This window comes from Lolium rigidum, chromosome 4 (assembly GCF_022539505.1).
Source record: "Lolium rigidum isolate FL_2022 chromosome 4, APGP_CSIRO_Lrig_0.1, whole genome shotgun sequence".
NCBI lineage: Eukaryota > Viridiplantae > Streptophyta > Magnoliopsida > Poales > Poaceae > Lolium > Lolium rigidum.
The window spans coordinates 115,037,142-115,064,608 of record NC_061511.1 but is presented as its reverse complement, the minus strand read 5'-3'; the positions used below and the strand labels follow the sequence as shown (position 1 = coordinate 115,064,608).

Below are 27,467 nucleotides of genomic sequence, written 5' to 3'. Positions count from 1 at the left end.
AGGCCACCCTTGTTGGATGATTGGATTTGGTGTGTGAGATTCTAGTGCTCCCCCACTCTCTCTCCCACTCCTAGATTCATCTCCCTCACCGATCTCTCACCTCGGAATTCTACCGCACGTCTCTTCCGGGTTGATTCTGTTGGCGTGGTCCATCGAGCCACGAGGGTAAGTATCAATTGTATCGGGTTGGTGTGCGTGTGTTCTTCGTGTTCTTCGCGTTCTTCGTGTTCTCCCTCTCTTTCCCCCTTTGGATTTGGGTCAATCGCGAGATCGGGCCACAAACGGGGTCTTAGACCGCATCAAAGATGAGAAGGAACAAGATGAAGCCAGAGCTAGTGAGGCTTTAGGGTTAGGGTTTAGGGTGTCGGTTCTCCTAGTACTTGAAGGATGGCTTCAATGTGGATGATGTGGATGAAGATGAGGAGGAGGAAGAAGAGGAAACCATAGCTAGTGAGGGTTTAGGGTTTAGGTCTTACGGTTGGGGTTTAGGATGTCGGTTCTCCTAGTACGAGAAGGATGGCTGCATAGTGGATGATGCAGATGAAGATGAGGATGAGGATGAGGAAGAAGAAGAGCAAGAGGAAGCCAGAGCTAGTGAGAGTTTAGGGTTTAGGGTGCTGGTTCTCCTCGTACGAGAAGGATGGCTTCATAGTGGATGATGTGGTTGAAGATGAGGAGGAGGAGGAAGAAGAAGAGAAAGCCTGAGCTAGTGAGGGTTTATGGTTTAGGGTTTAGGGCGACGGTTCTTCTACTACGAGAAGGATGGTTACATAGTGGATGATGTAGATGAAGATGAGGGTGAGGAAGAAGAGGAAGCCAGAGATAGTGAGGGTTTAGGGTTTAGGGTTTAGGGTGTTGGTTCTCCTAGTATGAGAATGATGGGGCTTCATAGTGGATGATGCGAATGAAGATGAGGAGTAGGAAGAAGAGAAATCCAAAGCTAGTGAGGGTTTAGGCTTTAGGGTTTAGGGTGCCGATTCTCCTAGTACGAGAACTTTGGCTTCATAGTGGATGATGTGGATGAAGATGAGGAGGAGGAGGGGAAGAGGAAGCCAGAGCTAGTGAGGGTTTAGGGTTAGGGTTTAGGGTGCTGATTCTACTAGTACGAGAATGATGGCTTCATAGTGGATGAGGCGGATGAAGATAAGGAGGAGGAAGAAGATGATGCCGGATCTAGTGAGGGTTTAGGGTTTAGGGCGCGGATTCTCCTAGTACGAGAAGGGTGGCTTCATAGTGGATGATGCGGATATCATTTGGTAGCTTGATGTTTAAGATAACATCAACTATCCTGGATCATTCATCTACAAACAATGAGATAAGAAATAATTTAACTCCTTAAGCACATTATGGTTTGTTCCAAAAATTAGTATCTCGTCGACATACATACAAAGAATAAAAAAAATGAAACAGTGTCTAGGAGGAACTAGACACTTTTTGATATAGTAGAAGCGGGACTTGGCGTGACAATTCCGAAATTCGTCCCTGACAGGAATCGAACTCCGGTCGTTAGGGTGCGCCATTGCGACCCCAACCACTGGGCTAAGCCCACGTCGTCCATACATACAACAAAGAATAAATATCTTCCCCCACCATGGAGATACTATGCACAGTCTTGTCCTTTTCTTTTACGACAAAAACTTATGCAGACAAAGTTATTTCAAACTTATCATGCCAGCACTTTGGGGCTTGATTAAGACCATGTAAAGACTTCAACAACTTGCAGGGCTTTCCTTCTAGACGATTTACTATTGATCCATCTGTTTGTTCCATGTAAATTTGCTTGTTCAAGTCTCAATTTAGTATATATGTGTTAACATTAGATTTAATGAATGAGAAGACCGTGCGAGACAGCCAATGATAGTATTATTCGAATAGTGATCAGCCTGGCTATAGGTGATCAGTAAGTATGAAGGAATCCTCACCTTCTCTTTGGGTATAACCCTTGGCCAAGAGTCGTGGCTTATACTTCTCAATAGTGCCATCGGCCTAAGCTTCTCCGTGAACACTCACTTACATATACATGTTTGCACCCATAAGGACGATCAATGACGTCTCAAATTCCATTTGCCAAGATGGAATCCATCTCGCTACAGATAGCTACCTTCTAGTAGTCACCATCCGGAGATGCATATGCATCTAAAATAGAAATCATCATCAAAAGACTTTGCAGCCTTCTATCTCTTACTCCTTTTAGAAGTTCCATAGTCATCCTCCACAAGATTTTAAAGGTGTCCCATTTGAATGGTAGGTTAAAAAGTTATAGATACTTCCTTACTAGATGTGTACTAGGAATATCTGATTCACTAAGTATGCATATCCTTCATGGGAAAGATAATCTAAAGAAAGTCACTTCATTCGATTCCATGATCGTACCAAAATGGATGTTAAATACTTTGGATTTAATTATAAAGAATCTATAACCAATGCTATGAAAAGCATGGCCCATAAAATCACAATCCATGGCATTTGGTGCATTCTTGTGCCTCTTGGGAATTGGCACATTCACCTATAAAAAGAACCCCAATTCCATAGGTAAGAGAGTTTAATAAAAATTTGTCTCCCATTCCTCAAATGGATTTATTTCTCTGTTGTTTGTGGGAACTCGGTTTAGGACATGAAGCGCAGTCAATACCCCCCCCCCACCATGCCTTGGGAAGACCTGATGTATGGTGTTAACTAAATGAGTTAGATAATAGTTCTTTCTTTCGGTCATCCCATTAAAATGAGTGATTAGGGAGGCATCCTCTCATGGATTATACCGTGTCCCACACACACAAAAATTCATATTCATTTGAAAATAATCTCCACCACGGTCATACCTAAGCCTCTTAATCTTTCAAACAATTTTTTTCCGGCTTCGTCTTAATTGACTGTGAAGTAATTTAAAGCCTCATCCTTTGATTTCATAAGATACACAAAAAATTATCTTGTGGAGTCATCAACGTCATGGAGTTCTTCTTTCCACCTTTTGCAACACACCCTTCATATCAAAAAGATATGAATGCATGAGCTCTGGAGGTGCGTACACTGGTGACATATCGAAAGGATGAGATGTCGCCTAGTGGGGGTGAATAAGCATTCTAAAAACTATTACGGTTTTGTCTTTCAAGAATGCGGAATTAAACTAATGTTTATTTTACAAGCATAAAACATAAACATATATGCTATGTTCAACTAAGTGCAAATACAACATCTCAAGCTAAACAAGATAGGCACAAGATATATGTAACACAAGTGATAGCAAGGTATAAATACTTCAAGCTCGTTGGCTATCACAAGGAAAGTAAACTTGGGTATAGAAATAACCGAGGCATGCAGAGACGAAGATGTAATCCCGTGTTCCCTCACACGAAGTGAGGTACGTCATGTTGGAGAGATGCCAGCTACCACGAAGGTCTCCCAAACTCCACGGAGGCTCACCTTCTTCTCCAAGCCAATACCACGAATGACAAGGGCATTTCCCTTATGATTAGCTTTTCCTCCACTCGGGAGATGGCAAGCTCCACAACCAATTCAAAACCTCCACGAAGGAGAAGCCCGGGCCTCTTCATAATCTTCCAAGAAGAGGTCACTGGAGCACAAACCGCCAATTCATCTAGGAGGCAACCCCTCCAAGAGTAACAAGCTCACGGTTCTCACTCGAACTAATCGTAATGGATATCTCAAAACTAATGCAGGGAAGCAAAAGCAAGAACCCCAAGGGCGCTAAAATCATTCACACTCAAATCCCACCAAAGCAAAAAAAAGTGCAATGGGAAAACTAGAGAGGAATACCAATGGAGAAAATCAACAAATGACTCCAAGATCTACATCCAAGTGTTTCCCTCACTTAGAGGAGGAATTTATTGGTGGAGATTGTGGTTCAACAATGGAGTAGGACTCCCAAGAGGGATCCTAAGAGGTAAAAATCCCTCAATAAGATGCAAGAATAATGGGAGGAAATGGAGAGGAAGCAAGCTTTCACAGTTCAAATGTAATAGTTGACCTTGTGTACTCAAGGGGGAGAAGGGATATTTATAGTCCAAGGGAGAAAACTAGTCGTTTGGGGTGTTTCCTACGAGGAAAACCGGTAGCAAAATCGGCATCGTTAGGCCACAGGTCGAACCATCCGGTGGGTCGGACCTAGTGCCGAACCGAACGGACGCCATGGTTGGCAGGGCCGGAGCCTAGGCTGGACAAGCCGGCGTGCAGGCCAAATACTGACGCCTAGGCCGGACCAGCCGGCAGATGCCGGCCTGCAGCTAAAAAGGCTACTTGCAGTAAGATGTTTCGATAGTCACCAATGTGGAGCCAGCCGCCCAGCCGGTCAAACCGGCATAGGGGCGACCCAGCCGGTTTGGCTGCCAATTTTGCCAGAAACCCCTCAAACGCAGTTTTATGAAATAACTAAATTTTGACAAAGTTCCTGAACTCCGATTAAGATGAAACCAATTTTGTTGGAAATATAATGATGAATGAACCCCAACATAATGTTTGTAGATGATTTTGGAGAGGAAGCCTATCAACTCAAGAAATGGTAAAGACTTCCAAACTCGAAAACACAATTGAAGATGCATACGGATTCCATTTTCGATGAACTTGGGCTTGTTGCAAAGCTAGCAACAAGCTCAAGAAACTCAAATAGAGAAACACCGAGAAGGAACAATAATATAGTGATGCAAGGTTTGCAAAGAATCGAGCTCCCTAATCGATGTGATCAAGTTACCCAATCGAAATCCCCTCTTGATAGTGTGGCTATCTATCCTATAACCCGGTATCGCAACAACCACCTTGAGAACGGGAAAAGGGAAACCTAGCAAGTCCATACCTTTGCCTTGTGCATCCCACTTGATCTTGGTGGCAACGCTTCAAGCTCCATTCAAGACGAAATGCCACACTTGATCATTGTTCTTCGTGAAGACTCATGATTGCTCCCCATACACCACTATGGGAAATCTACCTTGAAGCACATCTTCACAAGTCAATTATCACCAAATGGACGACAAGCTTCAAACGTAAGTTCTCGAGATAATTTATGCTTCATGTGTTGACCAACTTGACTTCAACCTTCACTCTTTTAGTCTTGGTCAACCTTGTATCTCCTCATGCTCTATCCTAATATCTTGACGCACATAAGGATCTCTTCATTTGTTTGCATGATCTAAACCTTAGTCAACCATAGCTCAACTCATGAGACTATCATGACACCAGCTTAGAGCCATATCTTGAATTCTTCTCTTGAAATTAAACACTCAAGATCATGATCATATAATATTATTCTCTTGAAATTGATGATCTTGATGCCAATACCCGATGTATATCTTTATCTTCATGGAATCCACACTTGAATCCAACGAGATGGGCTACAAGAATTACCTATCGAACATTCCTTCATATAAACTCAATGAAAACATTAGTCCATAAGGATTATCATTAGTTAGCAAAAGCACACTTAGGGGCAATGTACCTTTACACATACGGTGAAATTTTCATTGTAGGGCGCTCAAGGAGACTTTCGTTGCTCTGCAAGCGCGCTCTGTCTAGCTCTCCTCCCGTGGGTGTAGTTTTGGATCTTTCCAATAAATGATTCAGTCCGTACGGAGGTGGGTTGGTGGGTCGGCAGGTCAAGATGGTCTCTTCCTTCTGTGTCATGTGCTGGATTCGTTGTGTCTTGAAGTCCTCCATCTGGATTTTTATCGCCCTACATTCTAATAGACTATGTGAGCATGTCTTGTGTAAGAAAAACAAGTTTTTTTTTGTTGTGCCTGGATTCAATGGCACCCACGACGGGACTTCCTTCAAAAGGGCGGATCCCTGGAACCTAGTGTATATTGCAGTTCTCCTTTGAGTTCACCGGAGCTCCATTGCCTTCCACAGAACCGGTCCACCTTGGGTGTTGCCTCTTAGGATCCGATTAGCCCGCTAGAGAAGTAATATAAACGAATATCTCCTCTTTGTGTATCAGACCTGTTTTAGGTCCTTCTAACCCACCTCCTATCCTTGAAGTTGGGAGGCACTCCTGAGAGCTCATTAGGAGGTAGGTCAATTTCTTGGTATAGGGTTGTGTTGGCTTACATACCAAAGTGATCCACGATATCGAGGTAATCCTCTAGTTGTAAAACAGTGTCTCTTCGCAGCTGATAGGTTGGGCCGAGGATATTGCTTGAAACATTTCTCCGGAGGTTCAAAGACCATATAACCTCAAGGCACAAACCTTGTACAACAAGCTCCTGACGGATGTCACTAGGGGGAGTTGCACAGCTCGATCCATCTGGGTAATTAAGGTCTAGCCACTAGTGGTAGAATAGGTCTTGTGGGGTCTCTGAGGCTGCTCCATGGGCTAGGAACTCCCATGAAACGTCATGTCACATTTGTTGTCACCCAGGATCCTCGAGGAACCCTCGAGCTCCAAATAGAGATCCCCACCGAGGATGGCAGATGTTCCCTGGTGGTGTACCCCTTATAGTGTTGATCATGGCTTCTATTTGTGGCGACATTGATCGGATCTATATGATACACGTAATCCCTACTTGGTGCACAATTGAGGAAGGATTGTTTTCACTATCCCAATTTAATCCCACTCTGGAAATCTGAGATGGGTTTATTTGTCCAGCAAGGGCTCAGGTTAATGGGTTTGAATCAAAGACACAATGTTGATGACGAACTTCTATCATACTTTATTGTCGATGTGCTCACAAGATCACACAAGACTAGATATGAACTCGATGGGCTCTTATAGACGTTCTTGATGAGGTTTACAGATTAGATATAGTGTTTATATATGGCTATGGAGACTACATCGGCGACTTAGTGTAGTCATTGAATCCTTTTCCTCTGGACGAATGGACTTCGCTATATATATGTGTCGGTGATAGGGGTCTTCATGTTGGAAGAAATGTATTCGTAATATTAAACACCATGTTGATATTGTGTCTTTCTTTGATGTATGCATGGTTGAGGGAGTCTTCAGGAAGTCTTGGTGTATCACGACAAGGAGGTCGGCTGGAGCTTCTAGATGTAGGCCTTCACGCCATCAATGTCATGGTCGTCGGGGGATGGAAGGGGTGAGAGCCCGTATACTAGAAGGGTAGATATTGACTCCACTTATATCTCACGCAAGTCATTCCCCATCTAGAAACACTACACTTGATAGCCGTCATCCCTCTTCTATGGCACCCGTGCACCACTCACATGGTCAGCGTTGGGGTTTTGATTCCTGGGGGAAATTTACATGTAGCTGGGGGGTTTGTGATTGCGATTCGATGGGGTAATAACCTCTGGCACACAAGAGATATACAGGTTCAGGCCCCAGGAATAGATCGCTGGTAACAACCCTACTTCCTAGTGTTGTCGATGAGATTAATATGTGTGAGGTTCTGGTGTGTTTCAAGGGGTGCCGGCTTCCGGTGGGAAGTTGGCTAGTTCTAGTTCCTCCATGCTGAGTAACCACAAGCTATGAATGGTGGGAAAGGTAAAAGGTATCAGCTCCTCATCATCTCCGAGTGCGGGAGAGGAATAAACTAAGCTTATCTCGCTCTGGTTCCTAAGATTTGCTCTTGTTTGGTTTTGGCTTGGTTTGCTTAGGTTCGTGTTCCCCTTGGTCCTCCCCCTGTGGTAGAAGGACCTATTTATACTATGAGGGGGTTGCCTCACTCGTGAAGGAGGAGATGCCACGTCACCATCGTACTGAGACCCATGGGTCCAGGTACATAACTTATGTCCTGGGTCGCTTTGTCGCTCTCTTAGTCTTGGGAAGTAGCGTCATCAACCTCGAATGAAGTTGCTCATCTTCCTCTTTTGCAGCCTTCTCTTAAGAGTCCCTGATAAAGTTGCAAGTGAACGAGACTACGAATTGAAAACGGCTGAAATGAAAAGAGTTAACACAACTAGGTTACTCACGAGCTGATGATAATGGCTTTTTGCATCCAGTTTGAGACAATGTATTGTTTCTTAGCGGTTGGATCTGAAGGCATAGGCTCGTGAGGCTCTATAGTACCATCGTTCTTAGACTCTTCACGTCGACAGGAAGTCAAGGAGGAGGAGTCACCTGATCCATCACCTTCGTCATCGTGAGCTTCCATTTTAGCAAATCGCCACTAGTGACTTCATCATGAGATTCAGCTGACGAAGGAGATTCCATGCTTTCTTTCTATCCATCCTCATCATCTTCCAACACCTCCTCAATGTCCATTGTTTTCTCGCAGTTCTCAGGAAGAGGAGGAAGCTTCTTGAGGACCTCGTGATTGTGCAGTCGATGGAGCAAGGAAGTGAGCTAGTCAAGAGAGTAAGTTCAGTAAAGTTTAGAAGTAGTCAGAAGAAACATGATCTTACCTCTGGAAGTTTTTTTATTTTTCCAAAGGGAGCAACTAGAGGATCGCCCAGCATTGGGTCCACACCCTTTAGCTCATCATGGAAACAAGGAATGCCCTGAGTTGTTTGGAAGAAAGATTCTCCTCAATGACTCGTGTTGGGTCCGAAGCACCCGAGTACATTCACATAGCATGAGCCCTTGCGTGTAGGGGCTGGACTTGACACTTAAGGAAGGTCACCAGGATTAGAAGCCTGAATACCTTCTCGTCAGTGCCCTCTCGGAGCCTCTAAATCTTGGCTACAAGCCCTTCGACTTCGGCTGCTTCAGTCTCCTAACTTGTTCTTCCAAGATCACTTCGGCTTGACGTGCTCAACAATCGGGAAGGGCGGGAGTCCGGGAAGCTAAGAATCATTCTTCACATCTTTGAGATATAACTACTTGTTCTGCCAATTCTAGACGGAGACGGGCAGCCAAAAGTCAAAATACTCGACATCTAATTTGACAGACACAATGACGCCACCAACCTCATAGGAACCTTCTCCGCCCTGCCTCCTCACTGTATACAGGTACTTACAAAGGCCCCAATGGGGATGGATACCAACTAGCACTCACGCATCGTGATTAAACACACAATGTGGAGAATGACGTTGGGCGTCATCGCGGTACAGCTGGAGGCCATATACGAAGAGGAGCCCACGAAGGAACTCGTGGACAGGAAAAGACAAACCACGATATAAAAAGGTGGCAAACTCAACAATTCAACCGGCGGCGGGACGGGGAATTACCTCGTCACCGGGAAACTTCATGCCGCCCTCGATCGGTGACACTAGGCCTGATTCCCTTAGCAGCTACAGATCCTTCCCCTTGAAGGTGGAATTCATCCATCTGTTGGATTTCCTCTCCGGCACAGCAGAAGGGGTGGTGGTGCTTCTCTTGGTCGCCGTGGCAGCGCTCGAGGCAGAGGCAGCGGAGCCCTTATCCTTCTTCACCATGACTTCCGGCGCAGAACTTTCCTCGGGAGAAAGTAAGCGCGCAAAATCTCTAGGTATTTGGTGACAATTGTGGTGCACAGAGCAGGAGGATGAATAGTGGGCGGAGGAAGGAAGGAGAAGTTCTCCGAACTCCCCATTCCCCCCCCCCCCTTTATGTAGTTACTGCGGCCATCCATTGCCATGAGATTTACTTTCGCCACCACGTGGCAGGAATCCATCGTGACATGCAGCGATCCGGAGGTGAATCATCGCCCATTTACTTCACTATTCAAAAAAAAGAGGAAGTTACCGTGTAGCATGCCCCGATTCCCGCGCGCGGCATGCGGTCAAATTGGTCCCTGCCGGTCAGACTTCTGACGAAGGCCCACCAGTGTCGCGTCCCATCGATTGCTCAGAGCAGCGCTCGAGCACCATGATGTCATCCCTGACATCACATTGCAAGTCCTCTAGCAGGAATCGACAAGAACTAGGTTGCCACAAACATCTGTTTCATTAAGTTTTCCAACAAGAGTCGATAATCAAAGGGATTCGCCTAGAATTAGAGTCAATATTTTCCTCGAGTGCTACAAATTGAGTCTATGCACAGCTGCAAGCACCTGCCCATAGACTTGGGGGCTACTCTCATCGGGAGCGCTGGCCGCGCACCAATAAAAAATAAACTTGACAACTTGTCGATTGCCTCCATGGCATACATTCTTGCCTTAGTTTGGCTATATTAAACTCCACACACTCCAATCTATATGACGTCGAGTCCAGAGTCCATAAATCATCGACTTCCCAGATCGCATCCTCTGCCATACTGAATCTAGATGATGCATCCACGACACAATGATAAGCCCTTTAGACCTCATCTATTGGTCTGGCACTCACTTCCGTGGCACTCTACCACCGTGCCTACGACATGAAGAAAAATCCAGATGAATGCGTTGGGTCCCTTTTACATAAGTAGGAGCTCGATTCGGTAAGGCCTCTGCGACACGAGTCGAGTTACCTCTAGCATATTCCAGGTTCTAGTCCTGGGACTCGAGTTTGAGTAGATTGTGTTGTTTTTGCCCAAGAACAATTAACCGGTCCCGATCCGTCAGATGTACGAGGCATGCTAATCAATATCCCTAAGACTTCAAACACATTACATATAGGACTGATGTACTTCTAGGTCCGCACCGTCACCTCATGTACTTGTTTACTCAGCGATGTTCATAATTGATTGAGTCTCTACGCGAGGTCTTTGACTCCCCTAGACACTCGGGGGACTACTCATCTGGGCATACCTATATAGGTACCTCTCGTTACCATACACGGTGCAGTCCAAGCAAAGGCCCACAAAGGAATCAATCAACCCAAGTAAAACTAGGGTGTGCAAAGCACCTAAAGCCCCATGCACCTGATGCATGAAGCAGGTTCAATTAAGGAAACTCATACATTGTAACCTACCTAGACACGGTACCATAGACTTGGATTTGCATATAAAAGCCAGGAAGGACCGCCAGGCAAGGAAGAGAGACGATACACCAAACCATAGCTATGTTAGATTAATCTCACCATAGCCATATCGGCGACTTTGTAACCTCATCAATAATACAAATAAACAAGCATCATGTCGGTTTTTTCCTTCGGAGGCCTGAATCTCGGTTAAACTCGCCTTGTTCCCTGTGTCTTGTGCTTGTATACCGTCGAAACGACCAACATGATTCTTCCCCGAAACCAAAGTCCACCACGTATGGGCATTGTCGCGGTCACCCCATGTCGGCGTGCTAAACATTAGCTCTCTCACACATGTGTGGTAAACTATCGATTTCGCGTGTTTCCCACCCATGGGCTCATTCTTGTGAAACGTCATTTCATGTGGGTCCCAATTGAGCACAACTCACTCAAAAAATCATGAAAATAAGTGTCGAAATCTAATGTCTTTGCGAAGTTTCAAGATTCGATACTAGGCAAAGTGTGTCTATGTCGAAGTGTCAAAATTCGACACTAGGCAAAGCATGTCTTTGCCGAGTGTCAGCCCAAGGACACTCGGCAAAGACGTAGTAGGAAAACTCCCACCCGTTTCAGAGATTTTGGCGCGCAAAACCTGATAGCTTTGCGAGTGTCCGTTTGTAGGCAATCGACAAAGGCCAATGCAGTTAGGGATTCCATCAGACGCAGCCAGAGAAGCCATGCGGCCCCTGTCTTTGTCGAGCGCCTTGTTTTGCCAAGTGTTGGATTGTACTTTGTCGTGTCGCTAAGTGTTTTTTTCATGTGTGAATTCTTTGGCGAATGTTGACACTCCGTGCACCTTGCATTTTGCGGTGTGTCTCGTGGTTGGTACACGGGGAAAGCCCGTCTTTGCCGAGTTCCGAAAGGGTTGGCATTCGAAAAACACGAAAAGACTAACCAAAGATGTGTTTTCTACCAGTTTCCCCGTGATTAGGCAAAAGATGCATGTGTTTGTCTAGATTGATGAGTTATAATATATTTTTAGGACCCATTTGAGAATTTGTTAGACTAAATTATTGTTTATGACCGGATGGATGGTTACATATATTGTTAGGTCGTAACTAGACATTATTTTTGTGGCATTGCACAAGAAATTTTGGTTATCATCCGATGTTATGTGATATTTATCCACCTCGCACCTAGTTGAAAAGTGGTCATATTCAATTGCATATCAGCATGAGTGTATACAAGAAGCCAGGTGGAGAGTTGGTAGAAGATGCATGGCTGAGATTTGACATGATACCTGATCTGTCGCCTGTATTTTTTTCATAAGTAATCAATAATCATGCTGCATGAAATTACATTAAAAATACAAAATATAAAGGTTACCATTTCTCATTAGTCAGACAGGATATAATCAAATGAGCATGCGCTATTGCTATCCAGGGCCGGCCCTGACCCATGGCAGCCATGGGCGGCCGCCAAGGGCCCAGGTCGGGTGGGGGCTCAGGATTGGAGTTTCTCTATATATAGTATGAGCTGAAAAAAATTACTCTAATACAAGTGAATATGCCCACTAAGAAAAGGATGGAAGAAGTATTGAAGCCAGACAGAAGTCCCCGATCGGTCCAACTCCCATCGGAAGTCTTCCACGAGGCCACCAGTATGCATGACCTTCATTAGTCTTTTTTTTTTGTGTCTGAGTATATATTCATTGCAACCAATCAATGATTACATTGACAACTATTGAAGAAATAAAGATATATGGTACAACATGAGTCTGGTATGGTATGGAGGGACATGTATTAGAGCATCCGCAATGATCAGAGGCTGCCGTGTATCCACACTGTTTATTCTCTTGAAGCACAGGCTGACACGTGGTCGCTATGGATGTTGTCAGCAAAATGAGCAGACTATTGACCTTCATTAGTCAGGAACGAATTGGTTCCCTTGAAATAATAAGAGGCTACCAGTACGCGTGGCGAAGGGTCGGCCCTGTCTCAGTCGATTTCCACGGGAAAAAAGAATATAGACAATCGCCAGTTCGTATGTCTTCCTCTGCGTCTCGTCGATCGCCTCGGCTCAACCGCCCTCCCTGCTGGCCGATTGCTTTGCCCAGTCAACCTCTCGTCGATCAGCAACCTGCCGTCCTACCCCTCTGTAAGCACATGATTAAATCTTCAATCTAAATTTTCATCTAAATCCATGATTTACTCTCTTAATAATTAGCATTTTAATTTGATGTATATTCCTTCATTGTTATAGGTATTAGAATGCCAAAACAAATATCGGGTACTGCGAAAAAGAAAAGGAGAAAGCTAGCCAATAAGTTTATTGACTCGCAAAGGGGTGCTTTAAATAATTATTTTTCAGTCGATTGCTATCCAAATGTTTCAGGTGCATATTATTATTTTTATACAATTTTATTATTTTTATTAGGGAAATTTGAGAAAACACTTACTATATTTTTCTACCATTTTATTATTTTTATGTCTGTTGAAAATATGCATATAAACTGAAAGTAGGCATATATCTAGCCTCAAGGGGCCTTTTTGTTGACTTCGCCCAAGGACCACGAAAAACATAGGGCCGACCCTGTTGCTATCTTTAGTACCCCATCGACACTATTTTCTCTTGGAGTCGTCTCCTTACTCATTTTATCCCTGTTGAAGATGCGTTGTATATTCTGGTGCGATCTAAACGATAACTAGCTAAACGGTCGGTCACAGAAAACAAAATTAGGTGCCTTATTTGTGCTACGATGATCATCGTTAACTCGTCAGATGGAGTAGTCATGCAGCTACCTCGGCATGAAAGAAACGACTCATCATGGCTGTTGTTTCACACGTATGCCACTTGTTCCACGGTGATGTGACAAATGCTCATATTTATTACTCCTTCCGTTCACTAATGTAAGACCGTTTAGACACTTTAAAATGGACTATATATGAACCAAAATGAGTGGATCTATAGTTGTACACACTAAAAGTAAACTAGATACGAACTAAAATAAGCAAATCTACAAATAGCTAAAAGAATTACATTAGTGGAGGGAGTATATTATCTCTGCGTGTATTCCAAGGGTGTATATATGCTGAAAGAAACTAATACAGTAACATTATCTGTGTTGACAAGGTTCAATGAGTATAAGCATCCGTAAAACCCCGATGAATGACGTGTTCCTGGATCTGAGCTTTAACATGCTCTTCTCGTTCTTGCAATTAGTGCATGTACAAGACATGCATAAAAACCATCAGAGCTGATCTCACCATACATATATACTCTGCAGAGCAGCAGAGGCCAGGGTCTTTCCCTTTTGGAAGGAAAAAATATACTCCTTTTTGGCTATCATCAGTCGCAACCTAGATAATGGTCGATTTCGGTGTAATTTATTTTGGAGCTTCAGTCCGTCCCCGTCAGAAAGCAAACCACAAAATGCTACGAAGGTAACTATTGGCTTGCTGCATTGCTGTATCTTAATTTAATGAATGGACATACTATTTTTTTCGCAAATATCTGTGGAAATTGAAGACCCCCTTGAAAATTAAGATATTTATGTGATTTCTTAATAATAAAGTGCTTCTTACTAAGGATAATTTAGCTAAACGGAAGTGGAATGGGTGTTAAAAATGTTGTGTTTTATGATTCTACTGAAACCGTTAATCATTTATTCATTGGCTGCCTCTTTGCAAAATTTATTTGGCGTATGTTTTATCTTTCTTATAATATCCTTCCACCAGCGAATATTACTAATATGTTTGGTAAATGGCTGAATGGTGTACACAAGAATGATAAACAGAAGATTCGTATTGCAGTTTCTGCTCTATGTTGGTCCATTTGAAGGACTAGGAATAATATCATCTTTAACAAACATAGTGGAATTAATTTTTTGCAGGTTATCCGACGCTGCTCATTGGATTCAACAATGGGTTTTCCTTCTCCCGCTGGAACAACAGCATGATATGGTTACTGGATGCAACCGGATGCTAGTGGTTGCTCGGGACTTCTTTTTCTAGGCTACTGGATGGTGACATATTAATAGAATAGCAACTGGATAGCTTTTCTATGTGATGCATCTTCTTATGGTTGATTCATGTGTCGACCTTAGCATTTCCTTGATTGTAATAATGGATCTTTTGTAAACTCGTACTTTGGTTAAATAAAGCAAGCAGTGTGCATCTATTGATGCAGAGCCTGGGGCGATGCTCCTATATTTAAAAAATATGCTTCGTGACACGACGGGGTCGGGGGTGTAATTCAGCATCACTAATCACCAACCCTAGTTTCATCGCAATAAACAACATATCACCTACCCTAGTTTATCGAGTACAAAAGTGTGTGCGCACAATACAACATTATTCCTGATATGTAGCAGTTGAGTAATTCGAGACAGCATCGCTAAGCATCTCCGGAATTACGCATCGCATGATACAGCTAGCTGCGTCGCTGCACCTGTCGTGACGACGGCATCGCTTCAGGTGGAGCGATGGACAGCGATGGACCCTCGTAGCTTCCTTGGCTAATCGGCGACCGAAGATCCTCCCATTGATCGCACGTTTTCACGAGCTAGCTCCATGTCCCTTTCTCCCCGACCAGGAAGGATCGCCGTTGCCATCTCCGAATCCGATCTTCCTCCTGTCCTCTACGGGCGAAAGGCGCCGCACGAGGCTGCCACGATAGCCTGCACGCCACGCACCAAACACGCGGGACAGTGTCAAGTCGCCGGCCGCTATCCAAGGAGACGACGCCCCAGGTCAGGTGGCCAGCGATCGGGCCGTTTCCAGGTAGACCGCTCGGCGGGGAGACCGTGCCCCGATGTGTCGTCGGCGTCGGCGTTTGTACGAGTCTGTGCGTCCGGACTCGGGAGAAATTGCGCGAAGGGAATTCTCCTGGACGAGCAACAGTCCGAGCGAAGGAAAACAAGGCGCGCGGCACGGGTCGCTGTGCGTGCGGGCAGCGGTGTCGCAATGGCGGAACAGTGGCCTCGAAAGTATTGCATCACGGTGATCTTGTGAATTAGCATGATGGTGATCATACGAGGAGAGGGTGATCACACTTGTCGTTTGGGATTTCCCTGGAAATGCGAGAGGGATCTCGCCAAAATCCCGCTTATAGTTCATTTTTGTTTCGTTTGGATGTTTGTATTTGTGATTTCTATTAGGAAACTGCTGGGCGTCCCCGGGGGATCTGATTCCCCAGCCCCCGGGTCCCCAGCCGTCGGATTAACCATTTTAACGGTTAGATTTGCATGTAGCAAAAAAACATCCGGCAGCAAAAAAAAACCACCCCCGGTAGCAAATGACTGAAGCAAAAAACGGTTCGTTCAGAAAAGAAAATAAAAAAGCTGGGCTCGCCGGAGACCACGTAGCAAACATATTACGCAGATGTAGCAAAACGGCAAATAAATTGTAGCAAATTTTTTTATTCATATGCTGCAAATCCTCTAAGACATCAACGGAGACATCGCCTGCAGCCGGCAGCAACGCCGTTCGAGGTTGCAGCAACTCGTCCGATCAGGACAGCAACGCCACAAGCTGCTAGTAGCACCGCCCTATGCCTATGGTAGCAAAAATCCACCCTCCGCCGGTAGCAATGCCGGACACCTTAAATAGCAAAACCGACCTCCGCAGGTAGCAACGCCGCAGGCCTAAGGCAGCAAAACTCCTAACGAAGCAGAGGAGCGCGAGATGGAGGCAGCGCTGGTAGCATCGGCGGCGACCGCTTGTAGCATCGACGCCCTCGGCTGATAGCACCAGTGACAGCCACTAGTAGCATCCCAAAATTGGGCTACACAGCAGCGTCGTCGACCGGAACATGGCTGTAGCATGGCGCCCGGAGCATGGCTGTAGCGCGGTGGCGGGAGTGGCTGGGGCGCGGCGGCGCGTGGGTGGGGCGCTGCGGCCCGAACTCGTGCGGAGGGACGACGAGCACACGACAACGGGGAGAGGAGGACCTCGCGGCGCCATGGCCGCACCTCGCGGCGGCGCGCGACGGCTGCCGGAGCATGGCTGCGGCACGACGTTGGGAGTGGCAGGGTCGCGGGGGCACGGGGGCCTGAGCTCATGCGGGAGGCTCCTCGGTCGGCAACGGGGAGAGCAGGACCTCGGGATGGCCGCACCTTGCGGCGGCGCGCGACGGCGCCCGGAGCATGGCTGGGGCATGGCAGCGGGAGTGGATGGGGCATGGCGGCGCGTGGCCGGGGCGCTGCGGGAGGCTTGTGCGGGAAGCCCGAGCTCGCGCGCATGGCTGGGCGCGGCGGCGCGTGGCTGCTCCGTCTCGGCCGCTCCCGAGGCTCGCGTGCAGGAAACAAAGACAAAGACAATGATAGGGAGAGAGGGATCGGTGGTGTGGGCCCCAACCATGATGTGGCTTTACCAGGACCACACATTGGAACGCAATCGTGCGTTGCGCGAGCCGGAGGTTGCCAACGCGTTATCCCCGGGGGCAACGAATCATTTTCCTTTCTATTAGTACGAAATTCGGCTTCAAACTAGGATTGACAAAACGGACTCCAAGTGAAAATTTTGGTGGGATCCTAGTTGACACCTTAGGACATCTCCAAACGGAGAGACCCAAATGCAAAAGATTCATTCGTTTGGATCTTTTCGGACAAAAGCAACATCCAACGGGGCAACCTAAATCCAAAACAGACGGTCACAAAGTTCGGAACATCCAAACCCGTCCCAAACACCTTCTCTCTCCTTTATCTTCTTTTTTTCATGGAGGTGACCAGCATGGCCACCGGATTTTGGCTGGTCTGGCCAACTGCCGCCGTCACCCACGCATGGAGTGCCCCGTTGCCGACTCCTCTTTTTTTTTTCATCCCTGCCGGAAATTGTTGTTTCCAAAAGGAGCTCCGCCGGCGGCAAACCTCGTCGACGGCGAAACGCAAGGCGACGGCCAAGGGTGCGGGCACGGGCACCGGCCGCGTGGGTACGAGGGCCGGCTGCGCGAGCCACACCGCCGCGCGGCCGCGCGGGCACGGGCGGAGCTCGCCGTGTGTGCCTCGACGCGGGCAGGGGCGGAGCTCGCCTTGCGTGCCTCGACGTGGGCATGGCCGGAGCTCGCCGTCCACAGGTATCCGCGTGTCAAGGAGATACCCAAACAGTCAAAACCAAACGTCCAAACGCTGCAATTTGGGTCTTCCTATTGGAGATGCTCTTAATTAATTTCCCTGACTCAGTAGGAGTATATGAATGTTGCCTTCTCCTTGGGTGTGGCACTGCCGCAACTAACAATGTGGGCCTGCGAATGGCGAAGTGGCTTTCATCGACGGTTGACATGAAATGCGGTATTGTTTTCGACACAAAAATGATGCAGTATTAGCTTTTTTCACACAACAATATCGCATTCTCTTTTTGGAGGGAAGAAGACCACACATGTCCTCACGGTAGCGTAGTTTCTTTCCTCTTTCCAGATGTCTGGTTCTTTTCTCTCAAAGAGCTTCAAACCTAAATAATGCCCTTTACTGATGTATCACTTCCAGGATAAGAGCATCTCCAGTCGCGTCTCCCAAATGAGCCGCGGACAAGAAATGGGGAAAAAAGTCATCCAGTCGCGTCTCCCAAAGCTAATTAGCGCCTCATTTTGTGTCCGGCATAGAGTCTCTACCGGGGACGCCGGACACAAAATGAGGCGTCCACATGCATGCATACAGCCCCTAGTCCCCACATGCTAGTCTCTTTCCCCACACTTTCTCTCACCTACTTTTTCCACATGGGGTGGTCCCCTCTATTAAAATGCATGCATCCGGATGCTGTTTGAGGGACGCGGCGGGAAGGTCTTTTTTGTACAGATTTTTTGTCTCTTTTTGTCCGGCGCGGTCCCAAACGTGCCCCAAATCATTTGTGCCGGACGCTTTTTGAGGGACGCGACTGGAGATGCTCTAAGACCGCTGGAGGTTTCCCGGAAACAAAAGTTGCAATCCTGAGCCATGTAGTACAACTTAAACATGTACTGTGCTGATACAATACCTGGCTAGAGCAGATTTAACAACTCCCGTATGGTTGTACATCATTATTCCATAACCTTCCGCGGTGCAAGCCAACAAACGCATTCCTGTCACAGGCCCGAGTAAGAAAGATGCACGTTTTCATCGACGGCGACGGCGGCAGAGATTGGTCCTCGTCAGGGGCAGGACGGATCCAATCTTTTTTTTTTTTTTTGAACTTGAACTTAGGACGGATCCAGTCTAGTCGTTGGCAGTCTCGTTTTCACAACAACGGCACCGCTGAGAGCAACACTCTTAAGAGGTTGCACTGGCAATGCTGACGGGATGATGCGCTACGTACGCCTAGTGGAAATTACAGTGCCTAAGAGCAACTCTAGCACACCTCATCCACATAATAACTACTATTTTATGGATTTGGAGTCAAAAAAAAAGTTAATCCAGACACCGCATCGGACCCTCATACGAAATGTTTTTCCTGGGTCATCCAGTTCCGCGCCGCGGAAATCCCAAGTACCCGAGGCAGCCCAGCGCGAACCCCATCCCCTCCCCTGCGTTGGCGCGAAGGAACATTCAGCTCATCCCCTTTCCTGCTTCCACCCACTACCCGTCGCCGATCCCACCGCACCCACTCTCTCCAGCCTCCGCCGCGGCGTGCTCACACCGAGATGGAAGCCCCCAACCAGTCGTTGGTCGCTAACCAAATCGCGCTGCGCGGATCGACCCCGCCCACCGCTTCCGGATCTAGCGTCGGCGCACCAGCTGCCGCCAAGGAGCTCGTGGTCGACGGTGCTAGGAAGTTGTCCTTCCCAACAGCAAGCAGAAGCGGCTGGGGCAGCACGTCATCGCAACTGGAGCTGCTGCTCCTGTTCCCGCTGCTGCTACCGCTCCTGCTTTGACCAAGCGGCCGAAGAAGCCAGGCAACAAGCCGCAAAAGAAACCGGCGCCGAAGAAGCTCGCTGCCAAGATGGCGTCCTTGACATCTTTGGCGGCGACGATGGGCAAGGCGTCCTCTGCATCGGCAGTCGCGCGCAAGGTGCTCGATAAAAGTCCCGCCCTTGATGATGTGCCAGATTCGTATGTTGACATTCTCAATGACCCGTCCGTCGACATCGATACCCTGCCGCTCAGACATTACAGAGACTACGCCGACGACATGGAAGATGGTCTCGAGGATGATGAGTTTGGGGAAGAAGCCCTCGGGCCCAATGTGGGACCCACATGTCCTAACATAAACATAGCACCATCGTTGATGACCGTTTTATTGGATTGGTACCACTGGGCCATTTCCTTGTAACAGACGTCGCATGGTGGCTATTTCATCCAACAACGCCGCTCGCCAATTCTGCGGCTCCTGCCAATTCCGCGGAGAAACGTCGCATGTGGGCTATAAGAGCATGTCTAACTGAGTCTTCAAACTTGCAACCCTCAAAACCAGTTTGAGGGCCGAGAAATTGTGATTTTGAAAGCCCAAAACAGCCGGCGCAGATCAGAGCCCTCAAACCAACCCTCAAAACAGAATCTGCGCCCCGGCCTTCAAACCCTCAAAACTGGACAGCAACATAATCACTTCAAATTTGCAAATAATCATCATCACAAACATGAAACAAACTTGCAAATCATCACATAGTAAAATCCCATGGAAATCGTAGCAAAATATACAACGTGGAAATGATCATCATCACATAGTCATCGGAGACATCATTTGCCATACATAAAACATACGAAAAACTTCAAGCATCGGTGAAGTTGTCCACACCTCCATCACCTCCACCACTCAACAACTTCAAACCTTCGTGTAGTTCGCCGTGCGAATTGGCCTTCGAGCACCACCTCTCGCTTCAAACATTTCCTCTCCGATCTCGGTGACATCTTCATCTTCCTCCTCCTCATCCTCCTCCTCCTCCACCACACCGGCCTCCTCAACCGCCGGCTCCTCAACATGGTAGTCGAAGGAATCAAGTGGAGGATCCCCGATGTTCACCTCCGCATCATTGAGCAATGCACTAAATGACACGGTTGGGGTGGACATTTCATCGAGCACGTCGGTGGCGGTGGCGGTTGGCGGCGTTGGACCGGCCGTGCTCGCCGGTGACGGTGGCGGTGGTGGGTCCGCCCCCTTCTTCCTCCTTGCGAGCTGCTTCTCCTTGCGCGCGGGAGCCGGCTTGGGGGCGGGGGCGGGCGCGGCCGGTTTCGCCGACTTCCCGGCCGGTTTGGCCTTCTTGGGGTCGGGGACGGGGGCAGGCGGTGCGGAGGGGGTCGCCGGCAGGAGGTGGGTGCCCGCCCGCCTCCGTTTTTGCCCGCGCGGGGACCATCGCCGCCACCGCGGCATCGGTCGAGTCACGGGGTGGGGCCGGGGGCGCGGGCGTGTTGGGGGCGGGGCCGGGGGCGGGGACGGCGGCGGGCGCCGGCGGCGCGGATGGAAGGGGGCGGGGGCGGGAGCAGTTGGGAAAAATCCCTCTCGCGCGTGGGGTTTGACCGGGTGAGGGCTCGACCTGGAAATTTGCTACGAACCCTCACTGCTGCAGGTTAGGGTTCCAAGTTGAGGGTTCGGCCTGCAAATTTTTTTGAGGGTTTACAGTTTTGAAGGCTCTCATCTACGCCGTTTTTTTACCTCAACCCTCAAACTGGCAGTTATTTTGAGGGTTTGACCAGTTTGAGGGTTCTGTTAGACATGCTCTAAGCCCTTTCGTTAGCTACATATCTGGCTGGACCACAAGATTTCGTGCACCTTCTCGAGCTGAATCGGTGCCCAAGTCGAGTTGATTGCGTGGGTGCACCACGAATAGTTTTATGCTTCAAAGGCTGCAACAACCTCTGCTTCTCTGGGCATGATGACAAAAGATGTTGAACAGAACAATTGGGTTTGAGTCCCTGGAAATTGATTTCTCTAGCGAATTGTATTTATAATTTTACGATAGAAGAACCATGGACTGGAGCTATTACATGATTTTTCATGTATAAAGAAGGATTTTGCTCGCTGCCAGCAACCTTGCAGAAGTGTAAATTTTTGTGTACATAGGGTCATGTTACCTCGCATTGGGTAGCAACATATGCTTAGCAATCCTACAAACTAGGAAATACTAGAAACAAGCTATGCTTCGATGTTCCCCTATTTCCTTTTTCAAATCTGACGCTTATGCCTATATTTCACTGGAGCTGTCAGAAGATAGAAACCGGCAACAATGTAAAGAAGACAGACGAAATATCATATGAAAAGAAAAAGAAAAACTACTCCCTCCATCCACAAAAGGATGTTGAAAATTTGTCTAAATTTGAATGTATCTATTTACTAAAGAATGTCTAGATACATCTAATTTAGACAAACTTGGGACATCCTTTTATGGGCAGAGGTAGTGCATTTGTTTTTCCTTTGCTAACGCAAGGAATTATATAGCCAGGCATATGGGTTTTATGTTTAGGAAAAAAGACCCTGTAATAAATGAAACAGGACGAGAAAGGGTAAAAGTACTGCAAAAATTTATAAATACACCAGTTCAAAAAAATACATGTGCCAAAGAATGGTTTCCTTACAAAAAAATTATGGCTATAACTTATGTTACAACAATCTGTTGTGCCAAAATCCTATAATTTATGTTACAACTATCTGTGTGTGTCAAAATCCATATGATCTCCACCTGGTCTTCCATAAGAGGTGCCACTGAAGCCAAAACTATCACATGAACTCTCATGACCAGCTCCTCCCTCCAGCATTGCAAAACCGGCCATTGGAGTGGAGGACCAACCCGGCGGCATCACGGTTTCCGAACCAACAACAGTCACTGCATTTTGTGGAGTGCTCACACCAAATCTCCTATTAGTGGAGCTGCCAAGGGGCACTGATATTGACTGATGCTGCTGGTTCTTATGTGGAGGCGACTTGGGCCGGAGACTCTCGATCTCCGGAGTTGTCACGATGAGGTGAGGAGCATCAGGTGGTGGATTTCGCCCTCCATTACTCTGCCATACTTTCCCATCCCTGTCTGTGAAGTTTTTCAGGTACGCCTGCAGGATAAAAGTTCTTAGCAGGACTGATAGAGTAATACATATAGCTCATGATAGTATATGCTTGAACTGAGATATGTCATTCATCATACCTCTTTGTTGAAGTTTGATGAGGATAAAGCTTTCCCAAGAGTAAGCCAACCTGGACGAATATTATGGTCCTCACCAAAGAGCTCAAGACGTCTCATTCCAAGAGCAAAATGCTCAATGATCCTATACATGTCTTCAGGCTTTTTTGTAGAACCTATAAAACAAGAACAGAACATATCAAAGCATTGACGCTTCACTTGTGGTCATCAACAAATAAACAACTGGAGCGACTATGCACGAAGGAGAGATAACACATGATCTCCGCATGACAGATGCACAGGAGAACAGGTAGCGGAAAAATGTTCTGTAACTTCCTCGAAAGCTCTCAAATGGATGGTACTTCAGTTCAAACAAATGGTGACGATGGGTTTCCCAAAGGTGTGACATAGGAATACTACAATATTGAAATAACGATAGCGCACAAATGAGCTGAAGTCTGCTTCCACAAAGAAACTGGAAAGAAGCTTCACATTCAACATTTTTTCATGATATCAAAACTTAATCATTGTTGCAGCATTTGGCATTTGCAGTATTGTAAGTTTATTTACCACATCTCTAAGTAACTTCCGTGTGGCCACTCAATGGCTTGGGCACCCATGTGCGGGGCACAAACACAATAACCAACTACACCCTCTCAGATTTATTAGAGAAAAAGAGAATTTATGCTACCGAAAAATACCAGTTTCCTCTGTGGTATGGTGACACAAAATGAACAAGTTGCAGGGTTGAGCATTCTGAAAGATTGTTTCTAGACTGCGCTCCACCACTGTTACTAGCTTGGCTCAAATTTTAGAAGTTGTCCTGTGTTTTTCTGGCAAAACATAGAAAAATAAATTTGAAAAAATAATATTATTTTTCCATGAATAAAACTAACATCATGAAATATATATTGTTTGCAACAGATAAAGAACAAACTTCTTGAAAACATAACTTAGTCAGACTTCTCTGTTTTGGATGTGCACATTCTTGTGTTCATGTCATACCAAATTAGATTTACGGTGTACATTATGTCACAAGCACCTTGTCAAAAGACGAGCAAGATTTGAGAAGTCTAATAATGTCAGTATATTGTGGTAGAGCACTACTTTTTGTTGCATTTATCTATCTTGGATAGTGGTTGATAACACAAGCGGTTGTATGGATTAGAAAATTAGAGTTGGGTATTTAGAAATCTGGTTTATAGGGGAACTTTAGGAAAACGAGTTTTTGTTTGTCATTCTGTCACCATCATTTTATACAATGCTTTGGTTTGGTGGAAATGTTTGTTGAATGCAGTATAGCAGAACCGCGTATGTACAAAAAAGGCAGAATAGCCGTTTTTTGCTAAAAACTTGGATTTCCAGTGTTACAAGAAACAATTTTTGGATATCCACTAATTAGTAGGGCAAAACAAACAAGATTTTAGTTTGTTATGTATATATCCAGTATCCAAACAACCCCTAAGAATAGCATGCAAGTGATCACTAAGGTCCGCGAGTCTGTCTGTCCACGCCACGTAAATTGCCTAAATGGCATCACGGACGGGCCGCATAAGCTAAACGGACTCACAGACACTGCCTGCTTAACCTACTACTCCCACCTATCCCGCAAAAAAAATTACTCAGTCATTGCCGTTCCCATCTATCCTGGAATTTGACACAGGAAAGAAAGTAAGAAACGACAACGGTAGGGAAATTTGCCATGCCATTCACCACAGCTGGGCTGGTGCCAAGCTCGTCACCGTCCAGCACATTCCCCTCTACGCCTGCGCCACCCCGAGCCCAGGCTCCCTTGCCTTCACTGCCCATGGAGAAAGATGGGTGCGGCAGTGGAGGAGGAGAAGAATCCAGCAGAGGGGAAGAATCTGTCGGAGGAGGTGGACAAGAATCCGGCCAAGGTGGATAACAAGAATCCGGCGGGATAAATCTGGCTTTCTTTGATCTTTCTCTTGCCCCCATCGATGCAATTTTTTGCTTCAAATGGAAGTGCTAATGGTCAATTTCAAACAGAGTATGAACTGGTTAGCACTAGCGACAGTAGTGGTTCATCCATGTATTTTGAACACCCACTGCTGCTTATATTACATATTGGCATGGGATTCTTACATAGGCCTCTGTTTTGGATAGCTGTGATTGCATCCTGAATTTCACCAGAGCTGTAGTGAAATATTTGGTATCTGTATTAAGGACTGAAATAGCCTTGCCAGCCATCATGATGTAAACAGAGGCCTATGTGCTAGTTGTGAACCAGGTGTTATGTGTGCTCGTTATGGTCATGGTCGTGGTACCTCTAATAAGCAGTATTATGTTACCTTGATTGTTAGAATGTGCATATGGTTTAGCCGAGAGCTTAGCCGATTAGTGTTAGCTTCTGAGTATGACATTCTTAGCAGTAATAGCACTTATATTCTCGCCTCTGTATGTCTATATATATTTTTTTTTTTTGCGAAGAAAACATCCAATCTATTCATCAACAACCAAGGCGATACAAAGAACACCAGAAGCAATAAGAATTACATCTAGGTCCGAAGACCACCTAGCGACGACTACGAGACACTAGAGCGAGCCGAAGGCGCGCCGCTGCCATCACCCCTCCATGATCGGAGCCGGGCGAATCTTGTTGTAGAAGACAGGTCGGGAAGTCGTCGTGCTACGGCCACGAGAGGACCGGCGCACCACGGCACGGCAACCGCCGCCGATGAAGAGATGCATAGATCGGAAGCCTCTAATTTTCGACACACAAACGGAGACGAACGACGATCGGATCCAACCGGATCCACCGCAGACACACACGGCCGGATCCGACGAGATCCACCAGAGACAAACCTCCACACCCCCTCCAACAACGCTAGGGACGTCGTTGGAGCGGAGGCTGGGTGGGGGGAACCTTATTCCATCTTCAGAGAGCAGCCGCCGCCTGATCTCTCCAAAGAAGACGCAAAACCTAGCAAAACACAAAAAAAACCGTGAGGATGGAGCCCTCCCGCCGGCAGGGACCGGGAACCACCACGCGACCATGGCTCCGAGGCCGACGGAGGCGGGGCGGCCCGGAGGCGCCGCCGGCAGGAGGCGGAGATCCCGATCGCCTTTTAGATCGCCTTCCTGGCGGCTGGTAAAATCATATTTGTCTTTAGAACTGCCTCTTTCACAAGAGGTCTCTGGATATTTTTCGTGGAAGAGAAACTTGATATGTCTATATATATATACTCCCTCCATCCCACCAAAAGTGTCTCAACTTTGTCAAAATTTGGATGTATCTACCTACTAGATAGTGTCTAGATACATCAAATTTTGACAAAGTTGAGACACTTTTGGTGGGACGGAGGGAAGTATATTGTATACAGAATCTGGAATTTGGCAATCCATGCCTGCTGGTTATATATATGTTGTATACAGAATCTGGAATTTGGTAATCAATGCCTGCTGATAAATGGCATATTTGTTTTGCCCCTTCTGTGGTGTATACATTTTTTTGACAGTGTGCATTATCTCAACCTGCATGATAAGCCAAATGACCCAAAAGAGATGGCCAGAGTGACTATGCCCACTTGTGATGCGGAGAGGGAGTAAGCAATTAAGGTTAACAGACACTAGCCTGATCAGTCTTGATTCTGTTCCTGATGGATTTTTTCAGGAAAATCTTGGGTCTGATTGTTCCCAGTTGTAAAAGTTAGCAAATGAAGGGAAACTTGTGTGTTAAATTGGCATCTAATGTCAATGTATATTTCATTATGTTTCTAGTTGCATTACTATCGGAACGCCTCTGTTGTCATTTTGAACCGACAGCTCTGTTTTGCCTCGGTTGATTTTAGTATCAATTAAAAGATTGTATTTGTTTAAGAAATGGTTGAAGTTTAACCTTTTCTCGCTTTTGTCATCGCTGGGCTTTGTTTGCACTTTGTAACAAGCACTTTTAAGTGTTGCCTTGCATGCTTGAGTCTTCGTCGTATTCAACTTTCTTCCTAATCGGTAGACCCAATGGATGTGGTGTAGCATTTGATCATTTTTGCTTGGTGTGGCATTCTTTGACTTCACTGTTGATGTTTAAGTAGATTACCCCCTTCTGAACCACATCTGATAAAGGAGAGCTGCCGCCTGCCACAGTTAGGAGATGCTGAGAAGACCCAGTTGCCGGATAATGCAGAGGAGCCCCATCTGCTGGGCGGCTTTTGCAGGTTGCGGCAGATGAAGAGGAGGCCTCGAAGAGGTATGCTACTGTCTTCCCTCTTTTGTTCATGCTTCTGTTAAAGTTCCTCTCATTATCGCTGTTTTTCTCTTGTGTAAGAACAAGAAAGAGAGAAAAGGAAGAGAAGAATTATGATCAATTCAGATCTGCCGTACAGGGCAGCGTTTGATGAGTTAGTGTTGTAAGATCGACAAAAAAAATCGTAGGATGAAGATCGACAATTAGTAAAGTTCATCTTCAAGATTAGCAAAGTCTCATTTGCTTGTTCCCAGCTAAGCAAAAGAAGCAAAGCTTCGGTTTGAACAAATATATTAAATGCCTTGTAATGTAGATTATTTGATTGCATGAATACAGAATACGAGACTATGCAAGTTGGCTTGAAAATGACAATTTAGTGATGTCTGGACATGTTCGTACCAACTCAGTACAAGAGGAAACGGCAGTGAATACAAAGCAGCTAAGTAGCAAGTGACATGTCCGCATGTGACCGGTGGATGCCGTAGACAGGTAAACTAGTTTAGGTGGATGCCGTGGACAGGTGAATTAGCTAATGCAACTT

General features: G+C 46.4%; 1 protein-coding gene across 1 annotated transcript; it reads right to left on the bottom strand.

The window, feature by feature from the left end:
- Positions 1–22,238: 22,238 nt before the first annotated feature.
- LOC124706760 lies at positions 22,239–22,887 on the bottom strand. Its single transcript, XM_047238429.1, has 2 exons — positions 22,747–22,887; positions 22,239–22,654 (listed from the first exon to the last, which is right to left on the bottom strand). Exons 1-2 carry the CDS (start codon positions 22,873–22,875, stop codon positions 22,253–22,255), a joined length of 531 nt encoding a protein of 176 aa, XP_047094385.1. The 5' UTR covers positions 22,876–22,887; the 3' UTR covers positions 22,239–22,252.
- Positions 22,888–27,467: the final 4,580 nt, after the last annotated feature.